A 17,385-nucleotide genomic window follows, 5' to 3' on the forward strand; every position below is an offset into this window, starting at 1 on the left:
TAGTTCATTGGTTCTACTCAGCATTTATAGCTCTGCTTGTCACTAGTTTTTATTTCTTTTAATAAATCTAACTACACGTGGATCTTCTTCGAAGCCTGCTCCTTTGCCTGCCTAAATGCCACTTACATTAAATCATCAAGAGTATAATATAGGCTATGTTCAGAATGCCAGGAATTTTTTTTTTGTATATCCAGATTTTATCCAGATGAGTTTTTGAAAGTCTGGACAGCAAAAAAAAAAAGAAAACAAACAAAAACATTCAAACCAGCTTTACATGGATAAACGGAAAATAATGATTCAGTGATGCAAACTGAATTTTATTATTATTTATTTATTTATTTATTTATTTACATTTATTATTTTCACCAAGAAATAAATTCAGAAATTCTCTGACATTTATAGAGTTTTGACTGTTTTAGATGGCAGAGTGTGAACATGACTTTTATTTTGGTCTGTCTGTGTGATGTCATAAGGCTGCGCTTCGGTCCTGCGTTTGTTGTGGTTCAGCAGGAGAAAGGTTTGTTTGTTATTAAGCACTTAATGTGTTTAAATCTTTTTACAGTCTATGGTTTAAATCGATACAAACAAAACTAGCAAAAACTTACTTTTTTAAATTTTATTTTTACAGTAACTCCAAACTGAATTGTTGAAAGTAACGTTGCAATGCTTTATCATTAATGAAAATATTTTTTTTTAGTAAAGAGCATTCACACATGAGTGACAGAAAATGTGTCATTCCGCTTCCTCTGGCGCGAATGCGGTATGTTGTAAACAAGAAGCGATGGTAATACCTGGGCTGACTATTAGGTACACTTTGATGTTCTTAAGATTATCTTAAGCAGTTGTAAAGGATACAGTTTAGTATAAAAAGTACAAAATAAGTGCGCGAAAATAAAGCACTTTTAGTATGTTATGGAAGCAAGTGTACTGAAATAAAATGTATTTTAGTGCCATTTTTTTTTTCATCTGCCCTGCCCATATAGTAATTTATAGTGAATACTAGAGTGTTTTTGAACCATACTATAGTGAAGTACTTACATTAGTTTATTGTGGTAATTCTATAGTTGCTGTGGTAATAAAACAACTAAAGTAATATAAACAAATTACTTTACCCAATACTGTAGTAGTTTTCTACAACTATAGTGTATATTATACTACAATACACTACAGTTTACTGCATTCATTGCCAAAGTGTTGTAAATACTATAATATTTACAGTATACTACAATTTACTATAGCATGGTTTAAAAACACTAGTATTTACTATAATATTTTTTCACCTGGGTGGGCACTCCTGCTGGTCAAAATAATTTAAAAAAAAAAAAAAAAAAAAAACATGCATAGAAACAGCTTTAATCTATCAAATGCAATTAACTAATCATCGAATACCATTAAATATCAAGTGTCTGTATAATATGTTCTTTTATCAATTTTTTATTTTGTTATATGGATGTCTCAGATAAACAGGGCAATAAGACACGATTAACTAATCATGCACACACACACACACACACACACACACACACACAAAAAAACACATTTCAAAACAGTTAGGACATAATGAAGCTTATAGTGTAATCGAATGACTTTAGCAGGTTGATACACACTCCGAACCACTGATTCAAAGGTTTCGTAAAGGTTTCGAAGCTTCATGAAGCAGTGTTTTCAAAAGTGCCAATTGCTACTATAATGGTGCTTTTCTGAAATTAGATAGCCTTAATATAATGCCACCATATAGACTGTAAAAAAGATGGACAGTGCATTACACCCTGTTTTTTTAAACTAAAACCAAACTTATTGAGAAAAACAAACACTTGAACACATGTCTGTGTGATAAGAACTAACTAAAATGACAGAAACCATCTATTACTTTTTGTTAATTATTCTCATCTTAAAAATGACAGTGTCCAAACACAGAGAAAAACTCCTGGTGAAGCAGCTGAGATCCACATGACACTATTATAAAGATGTCGTTTATTAAAGTGGAGAGTGAAGACATGAAGATTGAAGAAACATTCAGTGTGAAACAAGAAGATACTGAGGAACAAACAGGTTAGTTTCATTCTTAAAGCTGAACTCAGTCATTTGATCCTTGAAATGTTTCCACCTTAAATAATTATTTTTAAAGAATGTCATGAGTGTCCTTAAAGTGGTTTTATTTGACATTGAGTCAAATTTTAGTCTTTATCTTCAGACGAAAATGCTTTGACATTTTTGTCTTTCATATTTTTAGTCTTGTTTTAGTTGCTTTTAGTCAACTGCAGTTACCAACATTAATGTATTGACTGTAGCAAATTAGCTCAAAATAAATATGAATAATTAATCATAACTAGTTATAATTAATTATTAATATTTTAATCAGTTAATAAAATTAACTTAATGTAATAAAATTAATATTACAATCAATTAACCTGTTGTTCAGTGAACACACAGTGTTAATTGTTAATTAACTAAGAAATGTTCATTTCCAGGTTATGGGAAATAACAATTTTATTCTACTAAAAGCCTGTAGTCAGGACCGACATGAATAGGGACTCCCGTATATGAGCGCAAAGCACAGACAACTTTATGTGTGATATGAACAAGACTTTATTAACTAGACTAAACATTTAAACTACTCTAACATTCACACACATACATGCATACAGTTTACCAAGAGAGAGAGAGATAAAGCAGAGTGCAGTAAAGCAGGAAGTTACAGCATTGTTGGACATTCAGCAGATCAACAGCCTTGAGCAAACCATCAGTTTAGTTTTAACAGGCCCTTCTTTAAAAGGGGTAAGGATACTCAATGTATCAAATAATGAGACTAAGTTTGATACTTGCATGTCTCTCCAAGTTGAATTAAAACTGTCCTGATGCAATTTGTGGAGGCTTCCATTGAATCTTTGCTGATATTGTCTTGATGAAGAGAACCAGTTGGATTCAGAGGATCTTTGGTGAATGGAAGGTCTAGGCCGAGGCCTGGCACAAGCTTGGGGTTCCTTAGAAGCTTCTAGCTTCTTACAGCATCATCTTGACGTCAGCATTTGTCAGTAAAAGAGAAGAAGAGGAGGAAGAGCAGGAAGAGAGGTTTGAACTTGTGATCAGTAAATATAAGGGGTGAAGATGTCACACCCTCTTGAGGTGTCTGAGCCAATAAGGAGTTTCCCTTTCAGAGGGAAGTTTTACGAGTCTTTGTTCTGTAGCATGATATTAGCATAAGACACTGGATTGGATGAATGAGAGAATAACCTTCTAGATTCTTATAATACTAACATGTCACAGAGTTAGTAACATGAATTACCAAATAGGAAATTAAAGTTGGAGTCCGTAGATACCAAACATGTTGCCAATGTGATCTCAGTTAACTATACATTTGCAACTATGGAACATTAATACCAAAATAGTTCAAAAGAGAGAATTAATACATAGAATAAAGCCTATAAAAGGAAAGTCATGAGATGGGAAAATTGGATACATGTTTATACATTTCCCAAGTGGTTATATAGAGAATACATAGGATTAAGAGAGTTTATTTGTCCTTCTCAGGAAGAATGAGTCACTAGTCTCTACAGCATTCTTCTGGATCATAAAAGTACCATAAAACTGTAACAGGACACCTAGTTGTGCCTGTGTGCTAGCTACACTTGGGATGCTGGTTGCAGTTTTAGGGGGATGAGTTCAGAGAACTTTGATAGTGAGAGTGAGTTTATGGGTAATTCATTAAATACAATGAATAATTGTGTGGCTGATTGGTCCAGACGCTACATGACATTGCACTCTTAGCAGTAACACTTGTGCAATTTGCATATTCCTTTTCCTTAGTTGGATATCAGCATGCACTACGATCACCAATTTAGTCACAGCAAACAACACAAGTGCCTCGTGACAACACAGACCGACTGAATGACACTTGTATTTAAGCAGAAAATCTAAAATGAAGATCGCTGAACTCCAGCTTACTTGTTTGTGTTTCCAGATAATCCGCGCTTCTTCCACAGTGTAAAGAGAGTGCATATGCATTGCTGCCAGATTGCAGAGATTAAGTAAAAGACTGGGTGGAAAACATGTTCTTTTAACAGAAAAGCTCTGATTAGGGATTTAAATTCTTGAAATCTGGCAACCGTAAGCATGAAAGCTTGTAAAAACAGTCTATAAATGTTTTGTCTCCTCATTTAGTTGACAAAAACAAAGAGTGATTTTGGTCAAGTTATTTTTTTTTTTTTTTTTACCACATTTCAATATTTAAATGATAACAACAATTATCGTTTAATGATATTGGTGTCGTCTTGTCATCATCTCATCTTAGTCATGGAAAAAAAGGTCCAGTCTTTGGTTCCAGTCTTTCACCAGTTTGATGCTGAACATGATGTTTCCAATTGGACCCAAATAAATTAATGTTGCTCTCATCACTAAAGTGAATTTTGGGCCAGTTCTCCTCTGTCCACAGAACATGATTCTCAGCAGGGGTAGGCAATTTCGGTCCTAGAGAGCCGCTGTCCTGCAGAGTTTAGCTCCAAACTTAATCAAACACACCTGAACAAGCTAATCCAGCCCTTCAGGATTTCTAAGGCTATAGGCAGGTGAGATTTTTTTTTTCAGGGTTAGAGCTGAATTCTGCAGGACAGCGGCTCTCTAGGACCAAACTTGCCCACCCCTGGTCTAACCTTTTGATCCTTTGTCCTGACAAGAGGCTTGGTCACTGTTGAGTGGGATTTTAGTACAAATTCTCAATGGTGAGAGACTGTATGCCGAGAGAGATCCTAACCATGTTGAGCACTGCATTTGCAAGCATTTCCAGCTGCAGTGTTGAAGCAATTCCCCATTGCATCATTCTGTCCTCTTGTCCATTTGTCTTACATGGACGACCAGCCTTTTTGGGCTTGGCATTCTGTTCCAATGGGCTGGACGTCTGGGTGCTCGTGAACCACCAGCGGCAATGAGTGGTCATTTCTGAGGCATATAGGTCGACCTCTGCCTTGCCAAACCATTGCCAAATCAGCTGTACTACATCTGGGTGAAGTCTCCATTGCCCCAGGAGCAGCAGGTCTCTGGACAGAGTGTCCGTCACTTGATTGTCCGATCCCAGGAGATGAATGGCCCTTGATGGAGCCTGCAGGCCCTGAGACCATGTGAGGATCTTGCAAGTTAGCTGTAAAGACGCAAGAGACCTGGTGCCGCCCTGATGATTCAAATGAAAGACCGGTGACTTGTTGTCAGACCAGACAAGCACTTGATGACCCATCAGATTTAGTAGGAAGTGTTGTAGAGCTTAGTACTGACTCCAGGAAGCTGGGGTGAGCTGGAGCCAATAGCATCCTAAAAGGTGGTGCCCGTAGGACCTGAGTTAGTTGTCGTGTGGCTTCTGACATCTTCATTCTCTTCCCTAATACCTCAAAAACAATGGGGCCAAAAAGATGTCCTGGTACAATTGGCAGTTCTCTTAATGTCTTTTTTTACAATTTTCAATTAACCTTGCCTGAGCAAGCCATACCTGGCACCGGACTGTAAGAAGGGTCACTGAAAGTGTCCCCAAGTACCTGAGTCACAAGACCCATAGTCAACAGAGCAGTCCGTAAGAACTGAGGTACAGAAGCATCAACTTTCACTGACTTTGTGTTATTACAGGCAAGAAGCAGCTTGTGGATAGCATTCTCTGCTCGAGTTATATAGGCTACAGACAGGTTTGTATAGGCTGGGCAGGCAAATTGTCAAGACCCAAAGAATCACCGCCATCTGCAGAACAGATAAAATAACATCTGCAGAAGATGTGCCTGCACCCAATGAATGTACAGACCTACTGCTCGAACCACCTACAGCAGATAGGCTGGAGAAGACATCATATGGGAGGGTGGGTTGCCTGGCAGGTTCCACCAAGTCTTCATCAAGAAAATGTGAATTAGACACGCTCATGGAGAGCGCGTCTAAATCTATAGCATGTGGGGGTTGGAAATCACTCTCATCCACTTATGTCTTCTTCGTATGTGCGGCTGACACTGGGGGTTGTAGGGACTGAACACAGTCTTTGATAGCAAACGTTCCAGAGTTTTGGTCTGTGATAAAGCACCAGTAGCTGCTGACGCGTGATGCTTTTGAGTGTGCTGTGGCTGCTGTACAAGGCTAACAGATGAGATGGGATCTAACTCAGCAAGGCGAAGCTGTCTCTCTGACAACAGTATCATATTACAATCCAAACACAGATCAGTCAGAGCCACATTCAGATGTTGAATCCCTAAGCATGATGGGCATCTATCATGTCCATTGTCAGGAAGAATATGTGTATATATATATATATATATATATATATATATATATATATATATATATATATATATATATATATATATATAATAACGCTACCTAAGCAAAGTCGAAACCAGCCACCAGATAGTACCGTGAAGCACAGGGTATCGCCAACACAACAATCAAATATAATAGTATGCACTCACGTAGTGAAGAAAGGGAATCAGAGATATCTGTCCTGATGATAGTGTAGAGCACGAAAAGATGGCATATCGTAAGCGAGATAGCGAAAGAGGCTACTGTGGTTTGTATCCTCGCATCTTGGTCTGTGTCATGACATGACTTTGTTGTTATATTTTTCTCAACCTATCTAGCTGGCACAGCAATTATCCACTAGTGCTTAGTACTGCCTCTGGTGGTCAGGAGGAATGGAACAGAACAGTGTAGCAGTACATCCATTGAGATCTAGATTTGTGGAGGTTTTTGGTGCAATAGTTAATAGACCTAATACTGAGCCCCATTTATTTAATTTAATATTTAGTCCTTTCAGTTTGAAAGATTTATTAAAGACATCAAAACTCTATTTGTGTATGTATATATTCAATGAATGAAACAAATTCAGACACTCAATGTCATACTTCAAATCATCTCTTTTTTATCATCCTGTGAGTCTTAATGCTCAGTTTATTGAAGCGTATCATGTTTCATCTGTGATGGCCATAAGCAGTTTTGCACCAATCCTAATATGAGTTGTTCTTGAGAGGACCTTGGTTATTTTGAATAATAAATGGTTATTGGTTGTAGCTATTTTGCCTGCTTAATTGTTTTATTAACCTGTCGATGGGCTCCGCATATATCCCTGAGAAATGTATCTGGATGGGGTTTGGTGGACCTGAATAAATTATAGAGGGCTTCCTCAATACTTACTAGTTGATTATGATAATTGGTCCTAATAGAACCATAATAGCAAGACTTTTGAAAAAAAAAAAAAAAGAAAAAAAACATTAAAACAAGATGAACTTACTTGAGAAGCAACACTGGCCAGTTTTCTTCAATTGTTTATACAAATTGAAGAAAAGGAATCTGCCTATTTTGGAGAGAAGTATTTCAAAGTATTTAGATTACGTTATTCGCCTTAATGAAATACGTTACAGATTACTAATACAGCATCTCTTCATTTTACATTTTAAACACATTAACATTTTAAATACATTTTAAAAGTTAGCCTCCCAACCCTGTACAAATAAACAGGGCTGGATTTCCCGATAATGTTGTCTCTTAGCGCCCTATGAAGACTCTAAAGGTAGACCTTAACTGAAGATATACCGTTTCTAGGCGTGTTTCCCGAACTATCCCTTAGGAGGTTGCTTAAGGTATTTCTTCTTAAAGGGGTGGTTCAATGTGATTTCACTTTTTTAACTTTAGTTAGTGTGTAATGTTGCTGCTTGAGCATAAACACTATCTGCAAAGTTACAGTGCTGAAAGTTTAATGCAAACGGAGATATTGTCTTTTAAAGTTATGGCAGTTTATTGCCTACAAAAACGGCCGGTTTGGACTACAACAAGCTTTTTCCCGGGTTGGTGACATCATAAACCCTTGCTATTAACATAAACCCTGCCCCCGGGGACACGCAACAAAGTGGGCGAGGCCATGTGGCGCAGTATAATGGAAGTGGAAGAGTTGTGTACACCGGACGTGAACGGCACGACACGTCAAAAGATAATAGAACCCATTATAATCTGTGATATTTTCTATACTGGATGCGGTGCTGAAGACAGCTTCCAGAATCTACATTCAATGCTGGATTTGCACAAAGGCTATTACTGAAAGATGAAACAGTTCTTACTTTAAAAGCAGAAGCTGCTGTTTATTGGCTTCAAACTCTAAGTACATTTTATTGTTTGTACATGTCTTTTAAATGTAATGCTATACTTCTGTTGCTATTTTTAATGCATCAAGGACATATACAAAGAGCAACTCGTTTTTGCTATGTTCATAGACAAACAGTTGTTCATGCTATAAATTAAACGCTACCTTTACAAAAATGTGACTACTCAGTAATGTATTCGGCTACAGTAAAGCTTTAATCAGGATAAAACTGTATATTGAAAGCTAACAAACAGCAGTGACAGCATATCTAAACACTTTGACACAAATACAAAATGAAATACCATTCATAAACATCCTTAAAAAGCAGCGATTGCAGGGGTTCTGCTTGACTCTCTTCATCTGGGTCTGATTCGGCTCAGTTTGAAACAGCAATATAGGCGCTATTATTTACATTTCCTCTGAAGTGCTAACTACGAATGGTAAGGGGCGTGGTGTTTCCGAGGTGTAGAATAAAGCTAAAATATATGAAAAATACAGCGTCAATGTCACATTGAGACATGTTAAACTGTGCCCCCAAAACACAATCAAGCCTAGAAAAAAACACTGAACCACCCCTTTAAGTGCGACGTTACCAGGTGCTGTCCATGGCGGTGGTGCTGAATTGGTTGATATCGATGGCTCAAGAATCGATAATTCACTATACAGGGGCTGCTTCACTGCATTATGTGAGAAATAAGTGTTCTTTATAAAAAGAAGCACTTCAGAAGTAGAAATTGCATTTATCAGGACTCATGGGATGTTCCAATCCAAATTGCAAACTAAATCTATATTGTAATTTATCTATATCCTGGGGGTGTGGAGCCCTCATCAGCGTGAGTTTAAGGCGACCATTATTTTAGAACAAAGTTTTAATTCCTTGGAGACGCATCATGCAGCTGGCAGACATATATATTGTTTTTTCATTTTTATATTCAAAATATTCACAAACTTGTTAACTATATCATGAATTTTATGATTCCGATTGTAAAATATGTGAAAGTGAATGTGTTGTTGCGCAATGACTCTGCACGGCAATTCAGAGCTATCGGATTTACGAAATCTTCCCCAAAATACATAAAAGTATGTGGCTGGTGAACTGGGATAAGAATAGAGTGAACTTTTTTGTTTCATACACAATGTGTATCTGATATGAATAAAACACTTAGTCAATTTATATAATTGAAAGGGTTATTATTGCAGCTTCTGTAGACATCAGTGTATGGGATTAAATTTTAACAAACTATAAATGTCTTTTTTATGCAGTAGCCCACTTAATTCAAATGTGTATTTAAATGTCTGAAACAAAATAAACCTGATGAGGTTAAAAACACAGAATAGTTGTGATACATGGCAGAGCGTGCGTCTGTCTTTGGATCAGCGCTAAAGCACATTTGAATTTAGCAGTGAATCTTTGCATTTTATTTTTTGTCATAATCCTAATCGAACACTGGGTGTATTACAGCTTCCGAATTATATCCCTATTTACTGTCAACAGTGAAAAGGTATAGCTAAGAGTGGTCCAGACCAACCATACGAAAGTATGACTTACAGAAGGTATAATTAACTAAGAATGTTTCGGGAAACGCGTATTAACGTTAAGGTACAGCTTAAGGTATAATTTAAGAACGACGTAAAGTTAAGAAGGTTTTGGGAAATCCAGCCCAGTACTTCTGGATGAATTTTTTTTTTTTTAAAGGGGCCTGATAACTGCCATATTGGAATTTGAGTGGAACTGAGATTATAGGTAACATCACTTTTAGTAGCTTAGTGAGTCTAGGATATATCATACATGGTGTTAGTTTTGATGCTTTAAAAAATGTCTAACCCCGGTTTCACAGACAAGGTTTAAGCCTCGTCCTGGACTAAAATACATGTTTGAGCTGTTTTAACTGAAAGCAACTTGCACTGACATCTTAAAATGTCAATGCCATTGTTTTTTCTCAAGATGCACACCAGTAATTCTTTTTTCTAAGTCATGTTTATTAAAACTTCTTAAATATCCTAATTGATCTAAGGCATAATCCTGGCTTAATCTAAGCCCTGTTTGTGAAACCAGGCCTAAAGGTTTTGATATCTGTTGCTTTGTGTGCTATTGAACTGGGGTTAACTTGTATTTGTCTTTTTTTGTCTTTTTTTTTTTGCCTTAGAGTTGATGTTGCTGAAAGGGGAGAGTCAAGAACTGAATGAAATGAAAAAGAAACATCTGAATGAAAAACATCATGATTTCATAACTGGAAAAAAATATTTTAAATGCTCACAGACTGGAAAGACCTCGCTAAAAAGAGCTCAAAAGACATCAACTAGAAGTTATTTCACCTGCCAACAGTGTGGAAAAAGTTTTAATCGAATAGGAAACCTTCAAGTCCACATGAGAATTCACACTGGAGAATGCCCTTTCACCTGCCAACAGTGTGGGAAAAGTTTTAATGAAAAAGGAAGCCTTAATGTCCACATGAGAATTCACACTGGAGAGAGGCCTTACACCTGCCAACAGTGTGGAAAAAGTTTCAATCGAAAAGGAAATCTAAAGACTCACATAAGAGTTCACACCGGAGAGAAGCCTTACACATGCCCTCAGTGTGGAGAGAGTTTTACACTGAAAAAAGGCCTTAATTCCCACATGAGAAATCACACTGGAGAGAGCCCTTACATCTGTAAAATGTGTGGGAAGAGCTTCTCACAAAAAGCAAATATTAAGACACACATGAGAATTCACACTGGAGAGAAGCCATATATATGTGTTCAGTGTGGAAAGAGTTTCACACGTAAAGGAACCCTTGATTCCCACATGAGAAGTCACACCGGAGAGAGCCCTTACACCTGCAAACTATGTGGGAAGAATTTCACACAAAAAGAAAGTCTTAAGAGTCACATGAGAATTCACACTGGAGAGAAGCCTTTCACATGTGGTCAGTGTGGGAAATGTTTCAGATGTAAAGAAAACCTTACTCGCCACATGAGGATTCACTCAAGAGAGAACCATTTTAAATGTCATCAGTGTGAAAGAATTTTCACAGACAGTAATCATCTTAAGAATCATATATTAACTCACACTGGAGAGAAGCCTTTCATGTGCCATCACTGTGGAAAGAGTTGCACAAACAAAGCAAACCTTGATATTCACATAAGAGTTCACACTGGTGAGAAGCCTTTCACTTGCCCTCAGTGTGGGAAGAGTTTCACACTTAAAGGAAATCTTAAGACTCACATAAGAGTTCACACTGGAGAGAAGCCTTTCAAATGTCTTCGCTGTGAAGAGAGTTTTACATATCAGAAAGACCTGAAACGTCATTTGCAAACTCATTCTGAAAAAGAAATAGCAAAGTTTAGAGTGTGACAAGATGTTTAGAGAAAAAGCTCTTTCAAACATCACCTCCACATTCACTCTGGAATTTAAAAACATTTTTGAATTGTGATCAGTGTACCAAGAAGTTTTTTTTACAAATACACCTGAAAAATCATGCATCTATAAAACACTTTGTTTTCCTAGTGGAGAAAGGGGTTCAAATGGCACTGCAATTTAAAAAAGAAGTATGTAACTCTGTCACTATGCGTGTCAAATCTGACACTGAATCTAACTTCATGACCATTTATTTGAATTCTTTACTTGTTTATATCTTTTTGATCCTTTGCTATATTTACGAATATTGAGCATGGTGGATGCCTTCTAATTCCGTCTGTATAGCGGCGATGCTTCAATCTACTTATTGATACCTCAGAATCAAAATTTTAGATAAAAGTTTCTTGCTGTGAAATGCCACAATGTAAATGAAGGAATGTAAATAAAAGGTCATAAACTGAATGAAATAATGAACATTGCACTGCATTATTTGATTTACCTTTAGTGAGAGAATGCATAAGTATGCATTCTCTCACTAAAGGTAAATCAAATAATGCAGTATGGATTTAACTTGGCAACTGTTATATCTCATCTGGTAACATTTGGAAGCCACTGGTTGTGTAATAGCTAAACATTATAGTAGTCTTACTGTTAATCGTAGGTGTTTCTAGCTTTATAATTTAAGTTCATTTAATTTACAAAATGTACACTGTTAAAGCAGTTTTACACACACACACACACACACACAAAATGTGGTAAAGCCCATATTATACAGCTGAACGCAGGGGGCTTTTTAAAGAGGTCATGACTTTTTTAAATGTTCCTTGAGTTCAATTATTTTTAATTATTTTTAAAAAAAGAGAGATATATATATATATATATATATATATATATATATATATATATATATATATATATATATATATATATATATATATATATACACAGTATCTCACAAAAGTGAGTACACCCCTCACATTTCAGCAACCATTTTAATACAATGTCCTCCACAAATATTGGCACCCTTAGTAAATATGAGCAAAAGCGGCTGTGAAAATAAATCTGCATTGTTTATCTTTTTGATCTTTCATTCAAAAAATTCATTGAAGGAAAACAATTGAAAATGGGTGGAAAAGCTCATTATGAAATAAATGTTTTTCTCTAGTTCATTTTGGCCACAATTATTGGCACCCAATTATTGCAATGTCCTTTTCCCAAGATAACAGCTCTGAGTCTTCTTCTATAATGCCTGATGAGTTTGGAGAACACCTGAGGAGAGATCAGAGACCATTCCTCCATACAGAATCTCTCCAGATCCTTCAGATTCCAGCTCCATGTTGGTGCTTCTTCTTTTCAGTTCACTCCACTCATTTTCTTTAGGGTTCAGGTCAGGGAACTGGGATGACCATGGCAGAAGCTTCATTTCGTGCTCAGTGACACATTTTTGTATTGGTTTTGATGTTTGTTTTGGATCATTGTCCTGATGGACGATCCAACCACTGCCCATTATTGGATTTCTAGCAGAAGTGGTCAGGTTTTGATTTTTTATCTATTAGTATTTGATAGTTTTTGACTAGTTTTCTAAATGTCATTTGAGTTACAATTATTATTACCTGACACGTGATTTCATGTACTGATTCATACAAGACTAACATGTCAAGTCACTTTTATTTATATAGCACTTTTTACAATGCAGATTGTGTCAAAGCAGCTTTACAGTGGTAACAGGTAAATAATTTTGGCTACACAGCAGCTCTTAAAGAAAATGGTGTCATTGACCAGCATAAATAAATTCAGTATTGATTATTCCATGGTAAAAATCAATAGGTATAAATTTAGTTAATTTGTCTATATATCAGCACTGAAGAAAACAGTGATGTCATCGTTCAGCTCAGTCCTGTTGGCATACAATGGTGTCAATGCAGGCAGATCAAAAACATTGTTGAATATCAACTGTCCCTAACTAAGCAAGCCAAAGGCGACAGTGACAACTGGTGACAAAAATGGAGAAAAAAACCTTGGGAGAAACCAGGCTTAGTCAGGGGGCCAGTTCTCCTCTGGTCAACAGCAGCCAGTGCATAATTATGATTTAAGCAGCATCAGGTCATAAGTCCGAATGGGATTGCAACAGTCAAAATATTTAATCCAGTTCCATCTAGCTGAAGATCGGATTCATCATGCCGGTATGGGACGGTTTGTTGGGAATCTGTGCCACGGGCTGTGTCGGTGAGGCCTTATGTGTATGCCAGGTTAAAGAGAGGCATTTTTAGTCTAGATGTAAACATCACTGTTTTTTTTTTTGTTTTGTTTTTACAGTGGAGAGTGTGTTTTCTAGACATGGGCGTTATAGAAAGTCTTGTGCTGTGTTTGTGAACATCCTGTACAACGCATATGTATATCATGAACATCATACGATACATCATTTAGGTAATTCAAGACAGACATGCATTTTTTTAAAATTCAGCTTAATGTACGTTCTGCACGATCTCCCTTTTCCTTATATGTGCAGGCAACGATTTTACTCAGTAAGCTCTATTAACGACCTGTTTAATAAGATCTATAAGAAGATCTACACTATATTGCCAAAAGTATAGGAACACCCCTCCAAATCATTGAATTCAGGTGTTCCAATCACTTCCATGGCCACAGGTGTATAAAATCAAGCACCTAGACATGAAGACTGCTTCTACAAACATTTGTGAAAGAATGGGTCACTTTCAGGAGCTCAGTGAATTCAAGCGTGGTACTGTGATAGGTTGCCACAAGTGCAGTAAGTCCATTTGTGAAATTTCCTCACTACTAAATATTCCACGTTCAACTGTTAGTGCTATCATAACAAAGTAGAAGCAATTGGGAACAACAGCAACTCAGGCACTAAGTGGTAGGCCACGTAAAATCACAGAGTGGTTTTAGTGCATGCTAAGGCACACCGTGCGCAGAAGTCACTGACTTTCAATAGCTACAGACTTCCAAACTTCATGTGGCCTTCAGATTAGCTCAAGAACAGTGGGTAGAGATACGTGTTCTCTGGAGTGATGAATCATGCTTCTCTGTCTGGCAATCTGATGGACGAGTCTGGGTTTGGCAGTTGCCTGGAGAACGGTACTTGCCTGACTGCATTGTGCCAAGTGTAAAGTTTGGTGGAGGGGGCTTTATGGTGTGGGGTTGTTTTTCAGGGGTTGGGCTTGGCCCCTTAGTTCCAGTGAAAAGAACTCTTAATGCTTCAGCATTACAAGACATTTTGGACAATTTTATGCTCCCAACTTTGTGGGAACAGTTTGGAGATGGCCCCTTCCTGTTCCAAATCAAGGTCCATAAAGACAAGGATGAGTGAGTTTGGTGTGGAGGAACTTGACCGGCCTGCACTCAGTCCTGACCTCAACCCGATAGAACACCTTTGGGATGAATTAGAGCGGAGACTGTGACCAAGCCTTCATCGCTGCCTGACCTCACAAATGCACTTCTAGAAGAATGGTCAAAAAGGTCCCATAAACACACTCCTAAACCATGTGGAAAGCCTTTCCAGAAGAGGCTGTTATAGCTGCAAAGGGTGGGCCAACTAAACCCTACGGATTAAGAATGGGATGTCATTAAAGTTCATGTGCACGTAAAGGCAGGCATCCCATAACTTTTGGCAATACAGTGTATAAGAATAAGAGCTAATATTTTTCCTAACATGTTTGGTTCTTAAAGTGATCAAAAAAGACATAAACACACTCTGTCCAAGGTGCAGGTCAAGAGAGATAAATCTAAATATATGAGAGATTTGACTGCACACTCACTTGAGAAAAGTTTTTATTGACCAACATTTCAGCACAAACGTTTGGTTTCAAAGTGATGCCAAATTCTATGTGTTTGCTGGATCCACCAGACATGCTGAACTATGTGAGTATGAGAGAGTTTAAAACACTGATTTATCGTCAAATACTGATTATTAAACGGAGTTTAATTTATGCTTTCAGGTTGAAGGCCCATCCACAGTTGAGGAGGATGAGGAGACTGTGTCAGTATGTACAAGAAAGCCTGAGGTAGGCACAGATTGCACATTATATATGTATAAGCCTACTTGTGTGGTGAGGTGCTAATAGTGTGTATTTACCCAATTATTATTGGTTGCAGGATGCTGACATTCTTCTAGAGCCCTCTCAGTCTGGGACCTCATGTGACAAAGTGAGTATTAAGAAATTAAGAAGCACTTTGTTCGAACTTAAATTTCAGTTACTACGGAACCCAGAGAAAATAAAGGGAATCTACAAGCGAGTCAAACTAATGGAAGCCAAATATACTGACATCCAATATAAAACTCAACATAAAAAAGTTGGAGCTGGAAATCTAACAGCTAAAGAAAAACACAAGTAGAACTGCTATATTTAAAACCATGACATTACTTCTTTTTCTTTTTGACAACATTTAATTGTATGTTTTCACCACAGTCAGCGTAAACCTGAAAAGAAAAAAATAATAATAATTTTAATTTGTGTGTCTGGTAAATTAAGGAGAAAGATAAGTGGAAAGTGAAAACTTTAAGTAAAGGCTTTACATGTTTTGGACTGTATTAACCAAAATTATTGGCATATTGGCATAACTGTCTCTTATAACCCTGCCCGTTCCATTGTCCTCAAACGCTGCCTCAGTGCCCCAGTCTCCCTCTATAACCATCCTTGGTTGCCTTTTTCTCCTCAGACAGGCAATATTATTTAGCAAAACACATGCAACTACAGTGTCACATGCCCTTTGTGGAGTCACTCTGAGGTGGTTCAGGCACTAGAAAATGTATTTGAGGAGCAAAAAATGCCACTTCAATATGAGTTCTTGTGCATCCATGGGCAATGTTGTAGTTGTGCTATGCCTCAGTCTGGGGCTCCTGATAGGGAGTCAAGAGAAAAGGAAGGCTTGTATATCCATTGTCTCCCAGCAAAACTCCTGAGAATTCACCTGGATAGAGTAGTGTGTGTGTGTCCAGAGCACCGATAACATTTGGGAAAGCTACAGAAGTTAAGTGTCTGGCTTCCAATTGCCATGTCTACCATTCAATAGTCGACAAATATTTCGACTTTCTATACAGTTATTTTAACTTACCAGCGATTCCATAAAGGGCCTGTTAAATGGTACGAATTGCTCTGTTGCCAGGGAAGTTGATGAACACATTGAGTAGTTTTTTAAAAGACAGGTACACAATTCGTACAGAGTGGGAAAATTATGCTTTGCTGATATTCTCTGCATCTCCAACTGTGTACAAAAATGTTCCATTGGCAAAAAAGTGAAGTGCAATGCACACAATCTGCATAACATTTTTTTGCGGGACTGTGAACACTTTATTGTGGCATGTGCTATTTGCAATGTGTAGGCTCAGTAATCTGCAAATATTTGCAATCCCTTCCAGAACCTATGCCGCTCATACAAGTAGTTGTCAGGAAATGCCAACGGGTCTGACCTGTCCCCGAAAAGTATGTTCTCTTTGAAATGTCCTGCATATGATAATAGCTCCCTCATTCACCACCTCACTAATGAAAGGACACGCCGTGATTATGAGAGTCTGACACATATTGGTTGAGCTCCATATTTAGAGATTTTAATTAATTACAAAAACTCACACTAACTAAACACATGTAACTTTACATTTTTGTATCTTATAATTTATTAAATTTATTGGCAAGTTGCCATAGAGTCAGCGGTAATAGCACATTCCCAGCGGGTCAGTGTTAATGGTATTCTGGTTAATCATCAACTAAGGCTTAGCTGACAGTTAGCCTGCCCCGGACCAGGTTAGATTCCCAGCATAAGTTTCCAGAGTAACTTAGTTTGAACTATTTTAAGTTTGCTTTATGAAACAGAATCCATCGACAATAAGTCTGACTGACCAAAATAAGCCCGTCTTTTATTCTAATCTTGTTTTATGGAACAGCCCTCAGGATTACTAGGAAGTTACAGTAGGTGAGTGGCCCTCCAG

At 37.3% G+C, this 17,385-nt stretch overlaps 1 protein-coding gene across 2 annotated transcripts; it reads left to right on the forward strand.

The window, feature by feature from the left end:
* The first annotated feature begins 468 nt into the window (after nucleotides 1–468).
* On the forward strand, nucleotides 469–11,901 carry LOC137024115 (gastrula zinc finger protein XlCGF57.1-like). Of its 2 annotated transcripts, none has more exons than XM_067391271.1 (3): nucleotides 469–517; nucleotides 1,905–2,052; nucleotides 10,243–11,901. In XM_067391271.1, exons 2-3 carry the CDS (start codon nucleotides 1,968–1,970, stop codon nucleotides 11,430–11,432), a joined length of 1,275 nt encoding a protein of 424 aa, XP_067247372.1. In that variant the 5' UTR covers nucleotides 469–517; nucleotides 1,905–1,967; the 3' UTR covers nucleotides 11,433–11,901. The 2 variants fall into 2 exon arrangements, with proteins under 2 accessions (XP_067247372.1, XP_067247373.1); XM_067391272.1 differs by having other exon boundaries at nucleotides 486–807.
* Nucleotides 11,902–17,385: the final 5,484 nt, after the last annotated feature.

The sequence above is a fragment of the Chanodichthys erythropterus genome, chromosome 8 (genome assembly GCF_024489055.1).
Source record: "Chanodichthys erythropterus isolate Z2021 chromosome 8, ASM2448905v1, whole genome shotgun sequence".
Lineage (NCBI taxonomy): Eukaryota > Metazoa > Chordata > Actinopteri > Cypriniformes > Xenocyprididae > Chanodichthys > Chanodichthys erythropterus.